Source organism: Musca domestica, unplaced genomic scaffold, assembly GCF_030504385.1.
Source record: "Musca domestica strain aabys unplaced genomic scaffold, Musca_domestica.polishedcontigs.V.1.1 69, whole genome shotgun sequence".
NCBI classification, from domain to species: Eukaryota; Metazoa; Arthropoda; class Insecta; order Diptera; family Muscidae; genus Musca; species Musca domestica.
Window position 1 is genome coordinate 3,326,449 of NW_026712380.1, and position 22,819 is coordinate 3,349,267.

General features: G+C 35.8%; 1 protein-coding gene and 3 non-coding genes across 5 annotated transcripts; 3 read left to right on the forward strand and 1 right to left on the reverse strand.

Annotated features, from left to right (window-relative positions):
* Positions 1-2,341: 2,341 nt before the first annotated feature.
* Positions 2,342-5,380, reverse strand: LOC101899187 (probable serine/threonine-protein kinase kinX). Of its 2 annotated transcripts, XM_059129845.1 has the most exons (3): positions 5,065-5,380; positions 4,669-4,991; positions 2,343-4,578 (listed from the first exon to the last, which is right to left on the reverse strand). In XM_059129845.1, exons 1-3 carry the CDS (start codon positions 5,150-5,152, stop codon positions 2,491-2,493), a joined length of 2,499 nt encoding a protein of 832 aa, XP_058985828.1. In that variant the 5' UTR covers positions 5,153-5,380; the 3' UTR covers positions 2,343-2,490. The 2 variants fall into 2 exon arrangements, with proteins under 2 accessions (XP_005185856.4, XP_058985828.1); XM_005185799.4 differs by having other exon boundaries at positions 2,342-4,991.
* Positions 5,381-19,008: 13,628 nt separating this feature from the next.
* TRNAY-GUA (transfer RNA tyrosine (anticodon GUA)) lies at positions 19,009-19,103 on the forward strand. Its single transcript has 2 exons — positions 19,009-19,045; positions 19,068-19,103. It is a non-coding gene; the product is annotated as a tRNA-Tyr (tRNA).
* A 197-nt stretch (positions 19,104-19,300) lies between these two features.
* TRNAY-GUA (transfer RNA tyrosine (anticodon GUA)) lies at positions 19,301-19,397 on the forward strand. The gene is made up of 2 exons: positions 19,301-19,337; positions 19,362-19,397. It is a non-coding gene; the product is annotated as a tRNA-Tyr (tRNA).
* Positions 19,398-21,767: 2,370 nt separating this feature from the next.
* On the forward strand, positions 21,768-21,862 carry TRNAY-GUA (transfer RNA tyrosine (anticodon GUA)). Its single transcript has 2 exons — positions 21,768-21,804; positions 21,827-21,862. It is a non-coding gene; the product is annotated as a tRNA-Tyr (tRNA).
* Positions 21,863-22,819: the final 957 nt, after the last annotated feature.

Below are 22,819 nucleotides of genomic sequence, written 5' to 3' on the forward strand. Positions count from 1 at the left end.
TGAGTTTCTAAACAAAAGAATGTTTATACTTAATATGTACTATCACCAATTTTGATTTATAAAAAACTGTATGGTCAGAGTTTTTTTTTTAAACTTCACTGTGCAACAGGCAATTTTTTCAGCATAAGATATTGTTATTTGACTTGATATTATTTCGTTTACAAATCAAACCCCTAGAAAAGATTTTGGTTTATACGTCATAAAGACTCCAATATTTTGAGTAATATTTCGCAATGTAGAGTTATTAGATTTTGTATAGATATTTGAATTATTTTCAGAATCATTGATTTAAAAATGGATCATCTGGGTCGGTTTTTGTTATACACTAATTTCGAGTATTTTTTACGTTTTAGTCATATTTTCTACAAAATTATTATACCCTACACCACATAGTGGTAAGGGTATTATTATGTCTTTGTGCATTTGTTGTTTACTTTTGAGGATCTTCATAGAATCTTTTTCTGAGTCGATTTATGCCTGTCAGTCCGTCTGTCCAAGTATTTTTGTGAACAAAATACAGGTCGCATTTATAATTCAATTGATATAAAATTTTCCAAACAATATTTGTTTGGCCCAAGGACGAATCCTATTGAAATTGGTGAGAATGGGTTTAGATAAAGCTCCCATATAGCTTCAACCGATTTCGGGTTAATTGTGCACCAAATGACCAATATCAGTCCAAATGACCTGAATTTTGGCACATCCAACCGAATTCAGTCTAGAAGCAAGTACATCAAAATATGTATGTTTCAACCGATTTTGGTGATAAAGTATCAAATGAAACTAATGGAACTCAAAAACACCTCTGTTTATTGAAATCGGATCAGACAAGGTTTAGTGATATTAGCCCAAATTGACTGAATTTTGGAAATTTTGACTGAACTCATCCTAAAAACAAGTACTTTAAATTTGGTAAAAATAGGTTCAGATACAGCTATAGCTCCCATATATATATGCTTCAGCCGATTTGGTGTAAAAGTCCCTCACATGCGTAATATGCACTCCACAACAAGGATATTTGATACCGGACAACAGATACAGCTCGAAAATACCTCCGGCGAATTTTATCGAGATCGGTTCAGGTTTTTTATAGCTTCGATATACAGGGTTAGATAAAAAAACTGCAACAAAGTCAAATGCCATAATTTTTACATTTTTTTTTTTAAATTTTACCGAAATAGAAATAATGTCGGAAAGCATCAAATTTTACAATAAGTTCAGATTTGTTCGAATTGGTCACCTTTGGCACGAATTTTGGTCTTCAAACGGTCAATGAAACCGTCACACGCTGTCCAAATGTTGCTCTGCGGTATTTTGCCCCATTCGGTATTTTGGCCCATTTTCGGCGAAGCAAAAGGTGATCGACACTTTGGTATTTTTTAGTGCCAACCTTGCTTTCCCATAATACTACAGACACAATAGTCCAACGGATTGGTATCCGGAGATTTTGGTGGCCATTGTGTGCTGGAAATGAAGCTAGGAACCTCATTTTGTAACTATTCTTGGGTGGCGCTTGCTGAGTACGATGGCGCTGAGTCCTGTTGGAATGTCCAAGGTCTGCGGCCAAAATGTTTGAGTGCCCAAGGCTTTAATACACCCTTCAGAATATTTTCGCTATAATTTTCGCCATTTATTCTGATGCCACGGTCGATTAATACGAGCGGAGAGCGACCATCGGCTGTTATGGAGGCCCACACCATCACCATGGCCGGCGCTTGAGTTCTGGTGGCCAACCGAAGGTGCACATTTTCAGCTGACCTCTTTGGCAAGTAAACACGATCATTTTGTTTGCTGGACAACCACCACTTTCGGCCAAGCGAATAGCTCTTCTGAGTCTATGTTCTTTTTGTTGTGGTGTAAGTTCTTGCACTTTTAGGAATTTCAATGGCTTTACTCCGAGCTCATTTTTCAATATTTGGCGAATGGAATATATGTTCAGCTAACGAGCCATTTTTCGGCCACTGCGACGCGGGTTTCCATTGAAATATGTAAGTGGTTTGGAAATGCGTCTCATATTTGTAAGAAAAGTACTAAATAGTACAAATGAGTACTAAATTGTACGAAAAGTACTAAATGTTACTATATTTGGTTTTAGGTAAATGTGTATCAAAATAGTCTAAAGCCGTTTAATCGAAAGACCTAGGCGGCCAATTGATTGGTTTCGAAAGGTCCAGTAACGTCACCAGTCAATCCAAAAACCGCACGAAGCATTGACTTTTTCTGGCTAATCTTTACTCTAAAATTTCAAATTTGCTTGTGGCTTCCACTCATCTTCACCAACTTCATGGTTTTTGGGTTCCAAATAAAACTTTAACTCAATATTTAATAATTTCGATATTTTTACACTTTTATTCGATATTTTTTGAAAAATAAAAGATTCAAAAACTTTATAAAATTCTTATGAAATGTCGACTACAGGCTTTCATGAAATGATGGCGTATTATTGCTAATGTTCGGATTCGATGTGAGATGAACTTTTGATGATTTAACTTATGCTTCTAAATGAACTCGTGGTTTATTTTGTGAACGAATATTGGAAACGATGCTTTTGATTTCATTGGTGGCCTTGTCCTTGACCACATACGAATGTACAACCTCATAGGGTGTATGGGGACCGGGAACATGTGGCACCTTATTGTGTGTTTCGAGATGATGTCTGATGACTTGAGGCAGATGCTCCTCAATTTGTGATACAATAACTTCTGCGGGGGATTTTGGTTGGACACCGGTGGCTTTGCTATGGGGATGTACATGTAAAACGGTTTGTACAACGGTGGGTTTTTCCGAGGGTCCTTGATGCACGACATGATGATGGCCCACTTGAGAAACAACGCCTTTGCCTACAGCTTTTTCTTGACGTTCCTGTTTCTTAACAACAACTGGGGAAACGACAACTTGTTCGTCAACAACTTGTTGATTTACTTCGGGCGCCACAACACTTTTCTCTGTGGGTTTGACTTGGCTGGCAACATGATGCTGTACGACTACGGGAACATGTTGCTGAACATGGTCGACAACTTTTTGGACTTTGTCGGGTACATCCACTACTTTCTTCTCAACCACGTGATTGGCCAAGTGGTTTTGCACCACAACTGGAATATGTTGATGTACCTGAGAGACCACATCTTTGGCTTTGTCAGGAACTTCAACAACCTTCTTTCCGACGACATCAGGAACCACAGTTGCAACATCTACATCTTTTCTCTGCTTGTCAACATGTTGCTGAACAACAACGGGTACATGCTGCTGGACCTGATCAACTACTTTCTTGACTTTGTCAGGGACTTCCACTACTTTCTTCTCAGCCACGTGATTGGCCACATGATTTTGCACCACAACTGGGACATGTTGATGAACCTGAGCGACGACATCCTTAACTTTGTCAGGAACTTCAACGACCTTCTTTTCAACGGCAACTGGGACAACAACTGGAACATCGTCAACTTTTCTTTGCTTGTCAACATGATGCTGGACGACAACGGGTACATGTTGCTGGACCTGGTCAACAACTTTCTTGACCTTATCGGGAACATCTACAACCTTTTTCTCCACCACCTGATCGGCTACATGTTGTTGCACAACAACTGGAACCTGTTGCTGAACCTGTGCTACAACATCTTGAACTTTTTCGGGAAGAACATCGGCAACAACCTTCTTTCCCACGACACTTGGGACAACTTGCTTTTCGCTTGGTTCAACATGGCCGACAATTACGGGAACATGTTGGTGAACCACTTTTTCAGGGACCTCCACCGCTTTCTTGTCCACAACCTGGTTGGCCAAATGATGTTGTACGACAACTGGTATATGCTGGTGAGCCTGGGATACGATGTCCTTAACCTTTTCAGGAACCACAACTTCTCCCACCTTCTTTTCAACGACACTTGGAATAACAGCTGGAACATCCACTACCTTATTTTCCTTTGCCTGAACATGGCTGGCAACATGATGTGCAACCACAATAGGAACATGCTGATGAACTTGGGACACAACATCCTTAACTTTGTCCGGAACTTCTACATTGCCGACCACATTTTTTCCAACTTGGTTCGAAACATGATGCTGAACGACAACGGGAACATGTTGTTGAACTTGAGCAACAACTTTTTCAACTTTTTCGGGAACATCTACAACTTTTTTCTCCACAACTTGTTGATTGGCAACATGTTGTTGAACATGGGAAACAACATTTTCCTGTTTTTGTTGTTGCTGCTGCTGGATAACATGTTGCAGCACCAGGGGAACATGTTGCTCAACTTGTTGCATTACCTGTTGGACCTGTTTCTCTACCTTTTTAATTTTTTCTACAATTTCCGGTGCCAAGGGAACATGGACTTGTGAGACCTTTTTGGCATATTCTTCCACTTGTTGGGCCAACGAAACAATGTCTTGCACAAATTTATCACTAACCTTGGAGGTTGATATTTGATCTTTCATTTTTTGGAAATGTTCCTTTACCATTTTGACTAATTTGCCAACTTGTTGCACAAATTCATCGCTCAATTCTTGGGGCTTTGGCATGGCAGGCACAACTTGTTGCATTTTCTTCATATGTTCATTGACTTGTTGGGCCAGTGCCTCAACTTGTTGGTGTTGCTGGCTTTCAGCTGTTACCTTGGCGTTTTCGGCTTGTTTGCGGTTGTGCTCGGCAACTTTTTGCGCCAATGCCTCAACTTGTTGCACAAACTTGTCGCTGAACTGATGAGGCTTTACCGAAGTACTCTCCACTGTTAGACCTGTACGTTCCTTTACTTGTTTGGCCAGTGCTTCAATTTCTTGTATAAACTTCTCACTGAACTGGTGGGGTCTATGGGTGGTGGCCACAACCTCGTCAACTTCATCCTGCAATTGTCTTGCCCGTTCCTTAACCTGTTCGGCGAGGTCTGCAGCTTGCCTGGCAAATTTTGGACTGAAATGGTGTGGTGGCTGAATTACCGTTGAGGGTGTGGACACATCCTCTTGGCCCCAAGCCATACCCATACAGAGAAGACCTAAAATAATCAAGAGTTAAGGGACAATTTTAAAATTTCAAAATAATATTCATTGTCGTCATCATATATTTACCCAAAATCACAAAAATACTCATGTTTATCCTCGCTTGCTGTAGTCGTATCTTTGAGGTTGTACGAATAATTTTCATCGACTGCATCATTTCTGGATAATGCCATTGGCATTTATACGCTTGCGCAAATCTTTTGTTTGCTAAAATGTTGTTTTTGTTGTTGTACGCAAAATTTTAATTTAATTAAATCTTTACCCAGTTATAGCGAGAAGGAACGTTAAAAGTTCTCTTTGTTTATTTTTGGATACAGATTTGTGTTCAGACTTACGAGATATCTTTATTGCAGTTTTATGTAAATATCTGAAATTTCTGTTGCCAATAATTAGAACGTTGTAACTCCTTGTTAACGTATTTTTTTTTGGGGAGAGAGGTATCTGTAAATTCAGAGCACATGCGTAAATGAAATTGGTACGTTTTTTTTTCTTCAAAATTTTGAATTTTTATGGAAAATTCTGACATAAAATTTGAAATGTTGATTAAAATTTGCTCAGAGATTTCTTGAAATCCTATATATATTAACAAAAGAGTAAAGTGATTGACTGACTGACTTCATCAACGATTAAACGAATCGGTTGGGGCTTGAAATTTTGGCTGAGGGTCCGAAGGGGTCAGATAAGGCTGTTTTTATACCCTACAACACTATGTGTTAAAGGTATTATAAGTTTGATTGGGCCAGAATTTATGTAACACCACCAAATATTGGTTTCCCACATAGGAAAGTATATATGGATCTTCCTAGCTCGCCGAGCTGAGTCGATCTAGCTATGTATGTCCGTCCGTCCGTCTGTCCATGTTAATTTGTAATCACTCTACAGGTCGCAATTATGGCCCGATCTTCACGAAATTTAGAATGTAGGTGGGGTTAAGGTCAGCATAGAACCCTATTTCTTTTGGAGATGATCGCATAATATTTAGGGGTCGAAAAGGACCAAAAACTGAAAATATTCCTGATTTTGCAGTTGCTCTACAGGTCGCAATTATAGACCAATCGACGCGGAATTGCGCATGTAGCTAGAGTTTAGGGCGGGGAAGAAGCCTACCAATTTGGGTGGTCATCGGATAATATTTAGCGGGTAAAATAAATCATATCTTTTGTGTTTAAAAAATTCAAAATTTTTCATTAAACCGCGAATATTTTAAATCCCGGCGAAATCAAAAGCCATGAAAAGGTTACTTCTGATCTTTACATTGATGTTAACATCCAACAAAACGGATATATAGCAAAATATGTGCGATATCTATGTCTATCAAAGAAGATATGCTTAAAAGATCTCTTATATGTCGATAACGGCTGAACTGATTTCGACAGTTCTCATTAATTCAAAATGGCCTCTTGGCAGGAAAGAAAAAACTTCTATAAAATTGCATAAAAATATCTGTCTAAAGATGAAAATATTGATTTTGTAATATTTTCTCATATTTTTTCAATTTTGTCATATTTTTGGCATTTGAATTAAACATTTGGTAATATTTCTACAGCTAACAAAACTAAGTAGTTAGGATATCAGGATATCATATACAGATCGCATTTATGGCCCGATCCTTACGAAATTTTGCATGGGGATAAGATGAGGGTCAGAATAGAATCCTACTCTTTTTGGAGATGATCGCCATATATTTAGGGGTTGAAATGGACCAAAAACTGCAAAATTGTCAGCAAGTCGTAATTATCGCCCGATCGCATTTGAATGGAGGATACCGGACATTGCAAAAGCAAAATAGTTTTGGATGGTCATCCAAAAATATTAAATGTGTGAAATAGTTTGCCAACTTTTGTAGACAAAATACGAAAATATCCATTCCAGTGTCTTTTTGGAGAATTCACAAATACAGGAAAGACGCACTTCTGACTATTTCGTTAAGGCTGATTTCGTTGAAGAATATAGTCAAATGGCTGTATCTCATATAGATGCGTTTCAGTCAAAAACCAATAATAAATGTTAAACTTTTGCCACTTCTGAGAGATCATAGGTCTTTGGGAGATATTGGTTCCAGATCTAGGAAGACCATTTACGTGCAACATCTACCAATAAATTGGAAATGAGCAAATTCGTTCAAGTTTCTATTATTCGAAAATTAGAACGAAACCTGATGATTTTCTTTTATTATTTGTCACAATATCTTGTGGAATTCTTTCGAGTATCTGGCCTATATAATCTGTATCGTTTATTATAGTATTGTAGGGTATTCAACGGTCGGCCCCGCTCGACTGTAGCCTTTGCTTACTTGTTTTTTTTTAAATTCGTACTAGAGCTGTACGAAAAATATTAAAAGTTACTAAATATGGTACCCTTGGTGTTTGTTGGTCACTGATGGATTTTATGATAGATTGGCCAAAGGGTTTTTGAAAATGCCCACTAGTGTACGAAAAGTACTAAAATGTACTAAATTAGGTACCATTTCGCATCATGTGAACAGATAGAGCTAAAAACTTGACATTTGGAATGGGAATCAAGGTTGAGAAGTAGAGTCAATGTTAGGAGGTAATTTTGGAAGTGTACACGAAAGCACTGAACGGTACTAAATTTAGTACAATTTGAATTTGAAGGAACGGATGAAGCTGGAATCCTGAAATGTGAAATTAACATTGCTGGTGGAGTGTAGAATTGGGTTATGGAGAAAGTTTTCGAAATTTATATTTATGTGCACGAGAAGTACTAAATTTGGTACAATTTGGATTTGGGTGAACTAATCGAGGTGGTATCCTGAAATTGGAAATAAGATTACTTTCGAATATGTGGGTAGTTTTTTGAAATTTGTACTTTTATGTATAAAATATACTAAATAAAGTACAGCTTCGTATTTGGGCGAACCTACATATTTGGGATCCTAAAATTTGGAATTGAAATTACTTTGGGAGTGTATGATTGGGGTATGTAGGAGGCTTAGTAAATTTGGTACAAATTAGAATTGTGTCGAACCGATGGAGATGGAATTCTGAAAATTGGAATGAGAGTCACCGATGGAGTGCAGGATAGATGTACCAAAGAGTTTTTTTTTTTGAAAATTAAACATTAGGATAATGAAAAGTTTTAAAATGGTACTAAACTTCTAAATTAGTACCATTCAGTATTACGTGACGGATTGAGCTAAATATTTGGTATGAGAATAAAGGCTGGAAAGTAAGTTTATATATTTTGGAAATGTGTACTAAGTGTACGAACTGTACTAAAATGGTACTAAATTTGGGACACTTTGGTTTAGGGTGAATAGATGAAGCTATAATTTTGAAATTTTGTATTATTGTCCCTGTGATAGGTGCTAGGTCCGTGATAAAGAGGTGCTTTTGGAAATATGTGTCACAAGTGCACGAAAATTACTAAATAGTACTATATTTGGTACAATTAGGTAATGGGTAAAAATATAGTTCTTGGAATCTGAAATGTTGTATAAGGAACGCTGTTCATGTGTTGCCTGGACATATGGAGTTGAATTTAGAAATTCGTCCTATATTTGTACGAAAAGTACTAAATGGTACTAAATTTGGTATTGGGTGAAGGGATAGGACTGGAATCCTCAAATTTGATATTGAGGACTCCGTTGGCACGAAAAGTACTAAATAGTACCAAATTTGGTACAATTTAGTACTGTGTGAACTTATAGTGCATGAATCCGTAATGTGGTAATATGGTCGCTGTTCATGTGTAGCCTGGACATTTAAAGTTGGTTTCGGAAATGTGTACTATAATTGTACGAAAAGTACTGAACGGAACTACATTTGATATTGGGTGAATTGGGTATTTCTACAATTCTGAAATTTAATATTTAGATTACTGATGATGCCTGCGCTTGAGATTTGGCGGTGTTGTGGAAATATGTACTATATTTTACGAAAAGTAGTAAGTAGTACTAAATTTGGTATTGGGTAAAGGTTTAGGGGCGGAATCATCAAATTTGATACTGATGTCTTTGCTGGTATATGGAATTGAGATATGGAGATGGTCTTGTACGAGTAGTACTAAATAGTACTACATTTCTACTGTGTTTGAGATTTGGCTGTGGTTTGGAAATGCATGAAAATAGTTCTATGTTTGGTATTGGGTAAAGGAATAGATCCGAAATCCTGCAATGTTATATAGATGCCACTGTTGGTGTCAGTGGCTGAGAGTAGGAGCTGGTTTTGGATATGCGTACTAGATATGTACTAAATGGTGCCAAATTTGGTAATGGCGAAAATTAAAGAGCTGGTATTCTAAAATTTGATATTAAGGTAACTGTTGGTATCTGAGGTTGAGATATGGAGATTGTTTTGAAAATGTGTACTTTAACTGCCCGAAAGAAGTTAAAGGTTACTAAATTGGTATTGGATGAGGGGATAGAGCTAAAATCCCAAAATGGATGGACATTGATGTTTCTGTTGGTATCTAAGAGAAGAGAAGGAGGTGATTTTGAGAGAAGACGGTGGTTTTGGAAATTTATACTACGAACGCACGAAAAGTGCAAAATACCAGAAAATGTCCCGTTGGATGTTGGGATTGAGATAGAATTCTGAAATTTGGTATCGAGGTTACTGTTGCTGTATAGGTTGGAGAGAAGGAGGTGGTTTTCGACATGCGTAGAATGGTAATAAATTTGTGATTGGGTCTAGGGCAAAGCTGATATATTATTCTGAGACTTACAGGGTGAGATAAAAAAAAAATTCAACAAAGTCAAACGCAATAATTTTTACATTTTTTTAAAATTTTATTGAATGAAAGCAACAAATGTCGGATATAACATTAAATTATACAATAAGTTTAGATTTGTTCGAATCGGTCACCTTTGGCATGAATTATGGCCTTCAAACGCCAATGAAACCGTCACACGCTGCCCGAATGTTGCTCATTCCCGGCGTAGCGCTTGCTTGAGGTGATTGACACTTTGGAATTTTTTAGTGCCAACCTTGCTTTCCAAAATACTCCAGTCACAATAGTCCAACGGATTGGTATCCGAAGATTTTGTTGGCCATTGTGCGCTGAAAATGAAGCGAGGAACCTCATTTTGTAACCATTCTTGGGTGGCGCTTGCTGAGTGCGAGTTTTGTTGGAATGCCCAAGATCTGCGGTTAAAATGTTTGCGTGCCCATGGCTTTAATGCACTCTCCAGAATATTTTCGAGATAATAGTCGAAATTTATTCTGATGCCACGCTGATGAAAAAAGTGAAACCAACTTCAGACAGCTGTCATTTCAAAGCTACTCGTCCGACAGCTGTTAAAATTTTTCCAGTGACAGCTCATTATATTCTGGAGGGTGTATTAAAGCCTTGGGCACGCAAACATTTTGGCCGCAGACCTTGGACATTCCAACAGGACTCAGCACCATCGCACTCAGCACGCACCACCAAAGAATGGTTACAAAATGAGGTTCCTCGCTCCATTTCCAGCGCACAATGGCCACCAAAATCTCCGGATACCAATACGTTGGACTATTGTGTCTGGAGTATTTTGGAAAGTAAGGTTGGCACTAAAAAGCAAGCGCTTCGCCGGGAATGGGCCAAATTCCCGCAGAGCCATATTCGGGCAGCGTGTGATGGTTTCATTGACCGTTTGAAGGCCATAATTCATGCCAAAGGTGACCAATTTGAACAAATCAAAACTTATTATACCCTACAACACTATGTGTTGGGGGTATTATAAGTTTGATTGGGCCAGAATTTATGTAACACCTCGAAATATTGGTTTCCCACATAGGAAAGTATATATGGATCTTCCTAGCTCGCCGAGCTGAGTCGATCTAGCTATGTATGTCCGTCCGTCCGTCTGTCCGTCTGTCCGTCTGTCCATGTTAATTTGTAATCACTCTACAGGTCGCAATTATGGCCCGATCTTCACGAAATTTAGAATGGAGGTGGGGCTAGGGTCAGAATAGAACCCTATTTCTTTTGGAGATGATCGCCAAATGTTTAGGGGTTGAAATGGACCAAATACTATAAAAATGTCGGATTTTGCAGTAGCTATACAGGTCGCAATTATAGACCAATCGAATCGAAATTTCGCATGTAGCTAGAGTTTAGGGCGGAGAAGAAGCCTACCAATTTGGGTGGTCATCGGATAATATTTAGCGGGTAAAATAGACCATAACTTTTGTGTTGAAAAAATTCAAATTTTTTCATTAAACCGCGACTATTTTAAATCGCGGCGAAATCACAAAGCCATGACAAGGTTACTCCTGATCTTTACATTGATGTTAACATCCAACAAATCGGATATATAGCAAAATATGTGCGATATATATGTCTATCAAAGAAGATATGCTTGAAAGATCTCTTATATGTCGAGAACGGCTGAACTGATTTCGACTGTTCTCATTAATTCAGAATGGCCTCTTGGCAGGAAAGATAAAATGTCTAAAAAATCGCATAAAAATATCTCTCTAAAGATGAAAATATTGATTTTGTAAAATTTTCTCATATTTCTTCAATTTTGTCATAATTTTGGCATACTTTCATTTTGAATTAAACATTTGGTAATATTTCTACAGCTAACAAAACTAAGTAGTTAGGATATCAGGATATCATATACAGATCGCATTTATGGCCCGATCCTTACGAAATTTTGCATGGGGATAAGATTAGGGTCAGAATAGAAGCCTACTCTTTTTGGAGATGATCGCTATATATTTAGGGGTTGAAATGGACCAAAAAACTGCAAAATTGTCAGCAGGTCGTAATTATCGCCCGATCCTCACGCACATTTGAATGGGGGTTACCGGACATTGCAAAAGCCAAGCAGTTTTGGAGAATTCACAAATACAGGAATGACGCACTTCTGACTATTTCGTTAATGCTGATTTTGTTGAAGAATATAGTCATATGTCTGTATCTCATATAGATGCGTTTCAGTCAAAAACCAATAACAAATGTTAATCTTTTGCCACTTCTGAGAGGTCTTTGGGAAATATTGGTTCCAGATCTAGGAAGACCATTTAAGTGCAACATCTACCAATAAATTGGAAATGAGCAAATTAGTTTAAGTTGCTATTATTCGAAAATTAGAGAACGAAACCTGATGGTTTTCTTTTATAATTTGTCACAATATCTTGTGGAATCTCGAGTATCTCGCCTATATAAATTGTATCGTTTATTATAGTGTTGTAGGGTATTCAACGGTCGGCCCCGCTCGACAGTAGCCTTTGCTTACTTGTTCTAAAAGTTGATGCTATTTCCGACATTTTTTGGTTTTATTCAATAAAATTTAAAAAATTGTAAAAATTATGTCGTTTGACTTTGTTGCAGTTTTTTTATCTCACCCTGTAGTTAGGATATATTAAACTAGCCCGAATGCACAAACAACATATGTGTACAGAATTACAGCCCTCTATGCCAATTTGTTAGATAGATAGTGTGCTTATGAGAAGCGGAAAGAATTGGCTAATTTGTCTTATAATTTTACTCTGATAAAAAAACAAATCATATGACTCACATGCCCAATTCAAAAGCTATAATATCGGTGCGAAACGGGTTATTCAATAAACACTTCAACAGCAATGCCGTTTCAAAAATGTTAATGAATTCCGTTTTAATGTAAATTAGTAGATTAAATGCTTTGCTTTGAGATGATAAAGACATAAACAAATGTGTGTATTTTTTCAAACATTTTTCATTTGCTCACATTTTAATTTTATTGGTGAATAATTATGGATCTTTCACCCTTTTGTAATATAATTATGATAATACCCCAAAATAATTATGTTAATGAGTCAAAAACAAATAATTATTTTTATTTATTAACTAATTTACATTATCATTAAATAAATTAATTGTATAGTTAGTATTAATATTGACACAAATAAACTAAAAAAGAAACAAAACAATAAACTTGCAAATGTTGTCAATTTAAGTCTAAATGAATAGGAGGAAGGTATACATAACATATTAATTTTTTTAAATATATAAACATATGCAACGTGTATGAATTTGTATAATTTATTTGTCTCTTAATCACCAATTGATCCTAAAACACCATTTAATTGTTGTTTCTATTTTTATCCTTCCGTTTTGAAAAATTTACATTAATTCGGAAGTCGTTATGACTTTGTAATCACAACACAAATTACATTTAATTGCATATTTGCGCATTTATTGATGTGTGTGTATGTATGTATGACCTAAAAAACACCTGTCGCCAACCGTCGCGTTTTTTTAATTTGTTACAGATGAGCATTAAGATCAGCGTTTGGGTTTTTTTTTTGTCAGAGTAAGATTACGATTGGAAGTCATTTAACCGGTTGTTATTAAACAGAAAAAGACAATAGCATTGCATACCATAGCATGACAAATATATAAATCAATATATAATGATATATATGTCTTTAAACATATATTTTCAAAAAAAAAATCTAATGCAAAATAACACTGTAAACAAAACAAGTTGAATACCCGCCAACATTTGAAACGGATTTGGCAATTTTCCAAAAAAAAAAAAACAATTTAAAAAGTAGCCGAACTTTGAATACCCTCCACCATTTGGAACGAATTTGGAAATTTTCAAAAAATAAAATCCCTAAAAAATGCTGTTAAATTTTAAAAAATACCAAATATAGCCGCTATATTGGGGTCTATACGACGTGGACCTACATAAGCATTGTTTGTCATAAGTCATTGCCATATTAAACGGTGAATAATGTAGCTAAAATCATCAAAATATCGCATAATGGGAGGTACCGTTATATCGGAGCTGTGCGAAGACCTGGACCTGCATAGACAATTTTCTGTCACAGGCTGTAGCATCCAATTCGAACTTCAAATACATCGTCCCAAACAATTTCGGTGGGTATTGTACCTAAACTCGTCAACATACCGAATAAAGGGGGGGGGGGGTACTGATATATGGGGCATATCCGAAAACGTAGACCTGCACATACAATTTTTTGTCATAGGCTGTAGTACCCATTACGAACTTCAAATACGCAATTTGAAACAATTCCGGTGAAAAATGTCGCTAAAATCATCAAAATACCGAATATCGGGAGGTATTGTTATATGGGGCCTATACGAAGACGAGGACCTGCACAGACTATTCTCTGTCATAGGCTGTAGTATCCATTGCGAACTTCAAATACGAAATTTGAAACAATTCCGGTGAATAGTGTCGCTAAAATCATCAGAGTACCTAATATCGGGCGATATTGTTATATGGCGGCTATACGAAGACGTGGACCTGCACAGACAATTTTCTATCATAGACTGTAGTACTCATAAGGAACTACAATTATATAACAATTCCGGTGAATTATGTCGCTAAAAACATAAAATACAGAATATCTGGAGGTACCGTTATATGGGGGCTATACGACGACGTGGACCTGTTATATGGCGGCTATACGAAGACGTGGACCTGCACAGACAATTTTCTATCATAGACTGTAGTACTCATAAGGAACTACAATTATATAACAATTCCGGTGAATTATTTCGCTAAAAACATAAAATACCGAATATCTGGAGGTACCGTTATATGGGGGCTATACGACGACGTGGACCTGCACAGACAATTTTCTCTCTTAGGCTTTAGTATCCATTATGAATTTCAAATACCAAATTATACCACATCCGTTTCTGGACATTTAGAGTCGATCTAGGGATACCCGTCAGTCTGTCGAAGGGAGTATCCGATTTGATACAAACTTTGTATATCGTAATATTATTGTCAAACTTAGATAGAGTTCGGAGATGAGCAACAACGGTCCATTCCTTTCGATACCTCGCCCAAAAAAGGTCGATATTTTCAAAAGGAATATTTTACTGTACAGAAAGAGAAAATGTACAATATCGGTCCACTCCATCAAGTACCTCCCCCACAAAGGGTGGAAATTTTGAATAATTATAAGTCTTATAAAATGTGATATAAGAGTTCGATTGTCTTCAAATTACATACATCACAATGTTCTTATTAACCCAAGGTCTGGTGTGAAGTTGGAATATATCGGTCCACTACTTTTGGTATCTCCCCCACAAAGGGTCAACATTTTGAATATCCATGAAATTCATATAGAGCGAAATTAACATCCGATTCCATTCAGACTTGGTACATTTCAATATATCCATCAAGACAACATCAGTTATAAAGATTGTAGAAATCGAAGCATTCCTTCTGGTACCGCCCCCCACAAAGGGTCAACGTTTTGAATGACCAAAACTATTATAAAATCCGAAATCCGGGCCTCTTCATTTTCACACATCCCATTATTTCTACTAACATAAGATCTGTTGTGAATATGGGATACATTGATCTACTGCTTCTGGTACCTCCCCCACAAAGGATTGAATTTTTAATATCCATGAAGCTCATAAAACCTGAGATTAATATTCGATTTAATTCAGACTTGGTATATCTCAATATTTCCATCAACCCAAGATCTGTTATAAAGATGGCAGAGATCAGACCATTTTTTCTAATACCTCCACCACATAGGATTTAAGATTTTCAAAAACAAAACGAACGAAAAACAAAATAAGCATCCAACTCTCTTCAAATTTAATAGATACACACATTTTGGTTATCACAAGATCTGTTGTGAAGACCTCACCCACAGAGGGTCACAATTTTCAATACCTTTATCTGTCATAAACTTGCGATTCTTTACAACTTTCTATACCTAAATATTTCTCTCAGCCTCATCTCAGAGATGAATATGGAATTTATGATTTCTCAGGTCCCGTACAAATATTTTTATCTGTATTTGATGAAGTATGAAAATGGAATACTTCAGCAGACTATATCTGGTACCTTAGGCACATTTCAACATTTTCTAAAAATAAATATCATCAAAAAGTGTAGGAAGTAATCAATATAATCCTTCAACCTGGCACGACACAATATTTATATCGTATTTGTTTAGGACCGATAGGAAACGGGCAATATTGGGCCATATATTACGTTGGGACCTACTTTATAGAGGGTCAACAATTTGAATAATTGTAGCAGAATTCAAAATATATTTGAATAATCAAACATTGGCTGAGGTTATGCATCGGTCGACAAAACCGAGTGATATTTTTTAACTTGTTTATTATTTAATTTAAAAATTATACATTTACAATATCGACTTATATGTTCTCCTTTAATAAATACCAAATGTAATGCCAAACATTTTGTTATTATCCTTGTTTACACAATTTTACCAGACACCATCCTCCTCCAATAAATATTCAGTGTCAATAAATTTTCACTTAAGGTTTATTTTTAGCTGCTGTTGGCCCAGACGACCACATGCGCCGCACATCCTTTGAAATTATTACTTCATAACCCAGTTAAAACGGGGTAAATGAACGCCCTGCAGAACTTGTTTCACAAATTTGCATAAAATCGATGCGACGTAGACTTGTCTTGGAATTTCTCCATTCATTCATCCAACCATCCATCGATCGACTCTCATTGTATGCTAATTAAAAATGGAATTCCATAATCAGCTTCATTCAGAATGTGTCAGGCGAATGGTGATGCCCATTTGATGCTTTTGATAATTGAGTCAATTTCTGTTTTCGATTCCTAAGAGTTCTGATATGTCACGCCTGTTATTAATCTTTGAATACTGGGTGACACTTTGATTTGTTGTTATCTGTTGCCTGGGTGTAAATCTTCCATTATCGATTTGTATTGTCGGTGTTTGCCGAAGTGTCTGATATACAGCTTAATTATATTTTTGTTTGTTTCTTGAGAACCAATAACCCAAGGAACTAAAGATTAATTATATTTTTTTCATTGCAAATCCGCAGCGGCGTGTGAAAGTGATAATTAAACATTATTGTTTTCAAATGCTGTATGCAGTTGCTGGCGTCGAAAAGTTCGGCCTTGTGTCATGAGCTAGTGTTTAATGCATCATCAAATACTCGCTTATCATTTTTGTCGAGAACCGTATTATCTTAAATTTGTATAACATTATAATGGTGTGAATATTTATAAATACAATTCATATTTTGAAAATTGAAAATAAATTCAACAACGAAGCAAATGCATAAAAGCTAATACTTAAAGTAAACATTAGGGTGGATGTTATGAACAATCCTACTAAAAATTGTTGTCTATATATAAAAGAGTATTGACCGGCTGACCTAGAATCAACAACAAGGCGAAACAGTTGAAGCTAGAATCTATAAATTTTGCACGAGGGTCATTCGTACTAAAAGGGTATGAAAAGTACTAAAATGTACTACAAATTCAATACTTAGCATTGGACAAACGGAATTAGCTAGAAATCTGAAATTTGAAATGGGAGTCACTGATGGAGTGCAGAATAGATGTAGCAAAAGGTTTTTGGAAATTCGATCTTAAAGGTTACGAAAAGTTCTAAAATGGTAACATTTGGTATTATGCGAACGTATAGAGGTAAAAACCTGAAATTTGGTATGAAAATCAAGGTTGGAAAGTATGGTTAATGAAGGTGGGGTTTCAGAAATGTGTAGAACTGTACTAATTGGTACATAAAGCTGGAATTTTTTTTTTTTTTTTTTTTTTTTTTTTTTTGTGATAAAGTGGTGGTTTTGGAGATGTGTACCACAAGTGTCCGAAAAGTACTAAATAGTACTATATTTGGTGCAATTCGGTATTGGGTGAACAGATAGTGCATGAAATCTGAAATTTGTATTAGGGTCGCCGTTCATGTCTAGCCTGGGCATATGGAGGTGGTTTCGGAAATTTTTTTCTAAATTTGTACGAAAAGTACTAAATAGTACTACATTTGGTATTGGGAGAAGGGATAGAGATAAAATCATAAACATTGATGTTCAAGTAGTTGTTGGTATCTAGGATTGAGATATGAAGGTGGTTTTGGAAATGTCTACTACAAGTGTCCGAAAAGTACTAAATAGTACTATATTTGGTCCAATTTGGTATTGGGTGAACAGATAGTGCATTACATCTGAAATTTGCTATTATAGTCGCTGGTATTCATGTGTAGCCTGGAAATATAAAGGTGGTCTCGGAAATGTGTACTATAGTTGTACAAAAATTATTGAATGGTACTATATTTGGTATTGGGTGAATATAAGGAGCTGGAACCCCCACATTTGGTATCTGGTATTGTGATCTGGTGGTGATTTTGCAAAGTCGTGCTTAAATTGTTCTAAATTTACTAAGTGGTACTAAATTGGATATTGGGTGAAGGAATAGAGCCGGAACCCCGAAATTTGATATTGAGGTTTCTATTGATGTCTGGGATTAGGATATGGAAGTGGTTTTGGAAATGTGTACTGTAATTGTACGAAAATTACTGATTTGTACTATATTTTGTATTGAGTGAAGATAAGGAGCTAGAATCCCGAAATTTGATTTGAGATTTATTTTCAGATCTGGGGTTAGGATTTGGAAGTGGTTTTTAAAACTGTGTACTATAACTGTACGAGAAGTATTAAATTTGGTATTGGGTGAAGGAATAGAGCTGAAATCCTGAAATTTTACATAGAAGTCCCTGTTGTTGCCTATTATTAAAATATAGAGGTTTGTTTTGAAATGTGCACACTAATTGGTGAAAACGTATTAAGTGGTACTATGTTGGATATTGGGTGGTGGGATAGGGCTGGAATTCTCAAATTTGATATTGAGATCTCTCTTGATTTCTGGAATTGTACGGAAAGTAAAAATATTTGGTATTGGATGAAGGGGAGATAAAATTCTGAAAACCTAGGATCAAGATATATAAAGCTTCCAATGGGCGGGAAATATGTGGATCTTTTTTCTGGAAGATTTCTTGAAATTCTTATGGAACACCTGTAGTTTTTCTGATAGGAGAGATCTATACAACTAAAAGATCTGCAGTCCTACCCTTTTATAGCGTCTCTAGATAATCATATGGAAGATCTGAATCCATGAATTGTTCAGCGTTGATGAATAGAAGCCTAGAGCAGTTCTCGGAAAAACAGCCAATTACAGAAAAACTTTATAAATCAGCAACATATTTTTATAAGTCTCTATAATGAAAACAAGAGATAATCAGCGATTAACTGAAATATCCTTATTTGAATTCAACACCTTCGATAGCTCAGTTGGTAGAGCGGTGGACTGTAGAAAAAATATTAAAATAATTGATATCCATAGGTCGCTGGTTCAAATCCGGCTCGAAGGAATGATTTTTTTTTGGGGTATTCAACTCAAAGTCTGAAGGGGTGGGCAAGAAAAAAAAAAAACAAATAGCTCCATTGATCTGAAGGGAAAAGTTCTACGAACTCCAGGGATTTTAATATTCAGTAATTTGTTCAGAGGATTACCGTTCAAATCTTAATTCAAAATTCTTTATCACTTAGCCACAATCTGAGTTTATAGCCTTCGATAGCTCAGTTGGTAGAGCGGTGGACTGTAGATGAAATATGAAAATGAATGAGAAATCCATAGGTCGCTGGTTCAAATCCGGCTCGAAGGAGGTATTATTTTTAGAATGTCCACTTTGACCACATAGCGGGAGAAAAAGAGTTTATTTTCTCCGAACTTAAACATAAAAAGACTGATAAAATGACCTTAAAATTATAGATTTCTCCAAACAATTCGAGTTAGGTGTTTCTAGTACTCAAAATGCACAATTTGTTTAGTTCTACAACACAATGGACCCACATCCAATTTTTCTGTTTAAAACTACGTCTCCAATTGTAAACCCTACAAGCCAACAGCGACCTCAATATCAAATGTTAGAATTTTATCTCTATCTCCTCACTCAATACCAAATTTAGTAACATTTAGTACGCATATCCAAAGCCATCTGCAAAATTAGTATCATTTAGTACTTTTTGAACAATTATATACTTCAATATCAAATTTCAAAATTTGAGCTTTATCCCTTCAACCAATACTCTTTAATTTTCGCCATTAGCAAATTTAGTGCGATTTAGAACAATTATAGTGCGCGTATCCAAAACCAGCTCCTTCTCCCAACCACTGACACCAACTATGACATCTATATCAAATTTCATGATATCACCTCTATTCCTTCACCCAATACCAAATTAAGTACTATTTAGTACTTTTCGTACATTACATATTACACATTTCCGAATTTAGTAACATTTCGTATTTTTCGTATAATTTTAGTACTGTTGCAAATGAGTTTCATATCTCAATCCTATGCATCGACACTATATAAATTTGAAATCAAATTTCGTACTTTAGTACTATTAAGTACTTTGCTTACAGATATAGGACGCATTTGCAAACTCAAACACAGTTGTCATCAGTAGTGTTAATAGTTTAATTTCAAAATTTTACCTCTATCCCATCACCAAATTTAGCACCACTTAGTACTTTTCGTACAATTATAATACGCACTTTTAACAGTGACGCAAATGCCAAATTTCAGATTTTAAGCGCTATCACCCAATAACAAATGGTTCTAAAAATAGCACTATTTCGTTTTTTTTTCTGAATTTGTAGTATACAAAACCACCCTTTATCGCCAACTTACCACCAAAATAAATCCCAATACTAAATTTCAAAAATTCCAGCTTCATCCGTTCAACCTAAATCAAACTGTTCCAAATTTTGTACTATTTAGAACAGTTTGCCCACTTAGTACACATTTCCAAAAACACATTCATCTATCAAATTTACTTTTCAAACTTGATTCTTCTGCCAAATTGCAAGCTTTTATACCCTCCACCATACATAGTATGGAGGGTATATTAAGTTCGTCATTCCGTTTGTAACTCATCGAAATAATAATTTTAGACCCAAAAAAGTCTATATATTCTTGAGCAGCGTAAAATTCTTGGACGATTTAGCCCTGTCCGTCTGTTGTAGTCACGCTACAGTCAAAACGAATTAAGATAGGAAGCTAAAATTTTGCACAGATCTGTCTTTTGTCTGCAGGCAGGTCAAGTTGGAAGATGGGCTATATCGGTACACGACATCGTATAGATGATTTTAGCCACATTTTTCAATGAAATTGTCTGAAGTTGTGCACGTGGGGGTTTTTTATGAGTACTTTAACCCCTGGCAGATAATTTTCTATATAGGTCCACAATATCGTATATCCCCCATATAACGCACCTCCCAATATTCGGTATTTTGACGATTTAGCCACATTTTTCAATGGAATTGTCTGAAATTCTACAAAAGGAGTTCTTTGCGAGTTCCTTAAGCCCTGAAGGAGAATTGTCTATGTAGGTTTATGATATCGTATGTAGCCCAAACAACGGTACCCCCCCCCCCCCCATATTCCGTATTTCGATAATTTCAGCCACATTTTTCAACGAAAGTGTTTGAAATTCTACGCAAGGAGTTCTTTGTGAGTACTTTACCCTCTGAAAGAGAATAGTCCATATAGGTGCACAATATATTTAATGGCAGCTTATGATATTCGGTATTTTTAAGACTTTAACAGAATTTTTAATGGATTTTTTTTTGAAAATTTCCTAATTCGTCCCAAATGGTGGAGGGTATTCAAAGTTCGGCCCGGCCGTACTTACTGTTTTTTTAACCTCTATCCTTTCACATAATATCAAATGGTACCATTTTATTTGTTTAATACCATTTTCGTAAACTCAAAGTTCGAAATTAAAAAAAAAAACCCTTTGGTACATTTATCCTGAACTCGATCAGTGACAGTGACACATTCCAATTTTCAGAATTCTAGCTCATTCCGTCCATCGAGTACAAAGTTTTAAATTTTACATTTTTATTTTTTATTATTTTATTTTTATTGAAAAGTCTCCTATTACAGCAATGATGAAAGTGCATTCAGAACCATATCGTTTTTTTTTTAGCAAAGAAGACGTAGTTTATTTGAAAGTTGCATTCATCACCTTCGATAGCTCAGTTGGTAGAGCGGTGGACTGTAGAGGAAATTTCAAGGGAATGGAAATCCATAGGTCGCTGGTTCAAATCCGGCTCGAAGGATGTTTAATTTTAGTTGACAAAACTTTGGATGGACATTTCAATATTAACAGTGATTTAGTGACAGATTGAACTTGCGGAACAGTGCGAATTTCCAAAATAATGTTCATATCTGTACTTTAATATCAAACTTGATATTGGTAGATCATTGTGTTCACCTAATGCAAATATTGAGATATTTAAAATATTTTCGTACATTAAGAGTCCAAAGAGTACGAATTTCACAATTCATCCGAAAAAGTTAAATTTCTAGGTTGACTAGTTCATTAAATGTCAATGGTAAGAATTTTCAATTTTTGAATGGTACATTATTTAGTACTATTCAGTACTTTTTTGCCATTATATCACAAATAGCTAAAAATCCCTTCTTAAATTTAGAGATTTTCTCGTTTATGTCTCTAAAAATCTAGGTGTAGACATTTCTACATTTCTTTTAGAATTAAATAATCACATTCATAAAGTGCTAACAATATTGAATGTCAAGAAATCCAAGTATATATATATATATATATATATATATATATATATATAAGTATTATATCCACCCCAGTGTCCTCCCAGTTAATTAATACAAAATTGAACGTTACTCCGTGTCCGTGTGTTATGTGTTATGTGTGTGCGTGTTCTTAATCCGGCTGAGCTCTTGATATCTGGCATTTGCAATATGTTGATCAAATAATATTATGATTTAATAATATTCCACAAACACGCATGCACACACACACGTAAGCACACACACACCAATATCGATGCAACATTTACACAGGTCCATAGTTAGCGAATATCATTTAAGCGTTTAATAGAATCAATTGCCACAAAAATGTCCATTGAATTTACAAAAGGTATTCAAAGCATTGCAACGTCGTTAGAACACAAAATCCGCACCAACACACACACACACATCCGTACATCCATAATTCGTATACATAACAATCTAATCAATAATAAATAGTTGGACCG

Excerpts from the sequence above, each read along its gene's own strand:
- LOC101899187 (XM_005185799.4), bottom strand. The coding sequence starts at position 5,152 with ATGATGCAGTCGATGAAAATTATTCGTACAACCTCAAAGATACGACTA. Across the intron at positions 4,992-5,064 it reads GAGTATTTTTGTGATTTTGG|GTCTTCTCTGTATGGGTATG; the intron begins GTAAATATATGA and ends TGATTATTTTAG.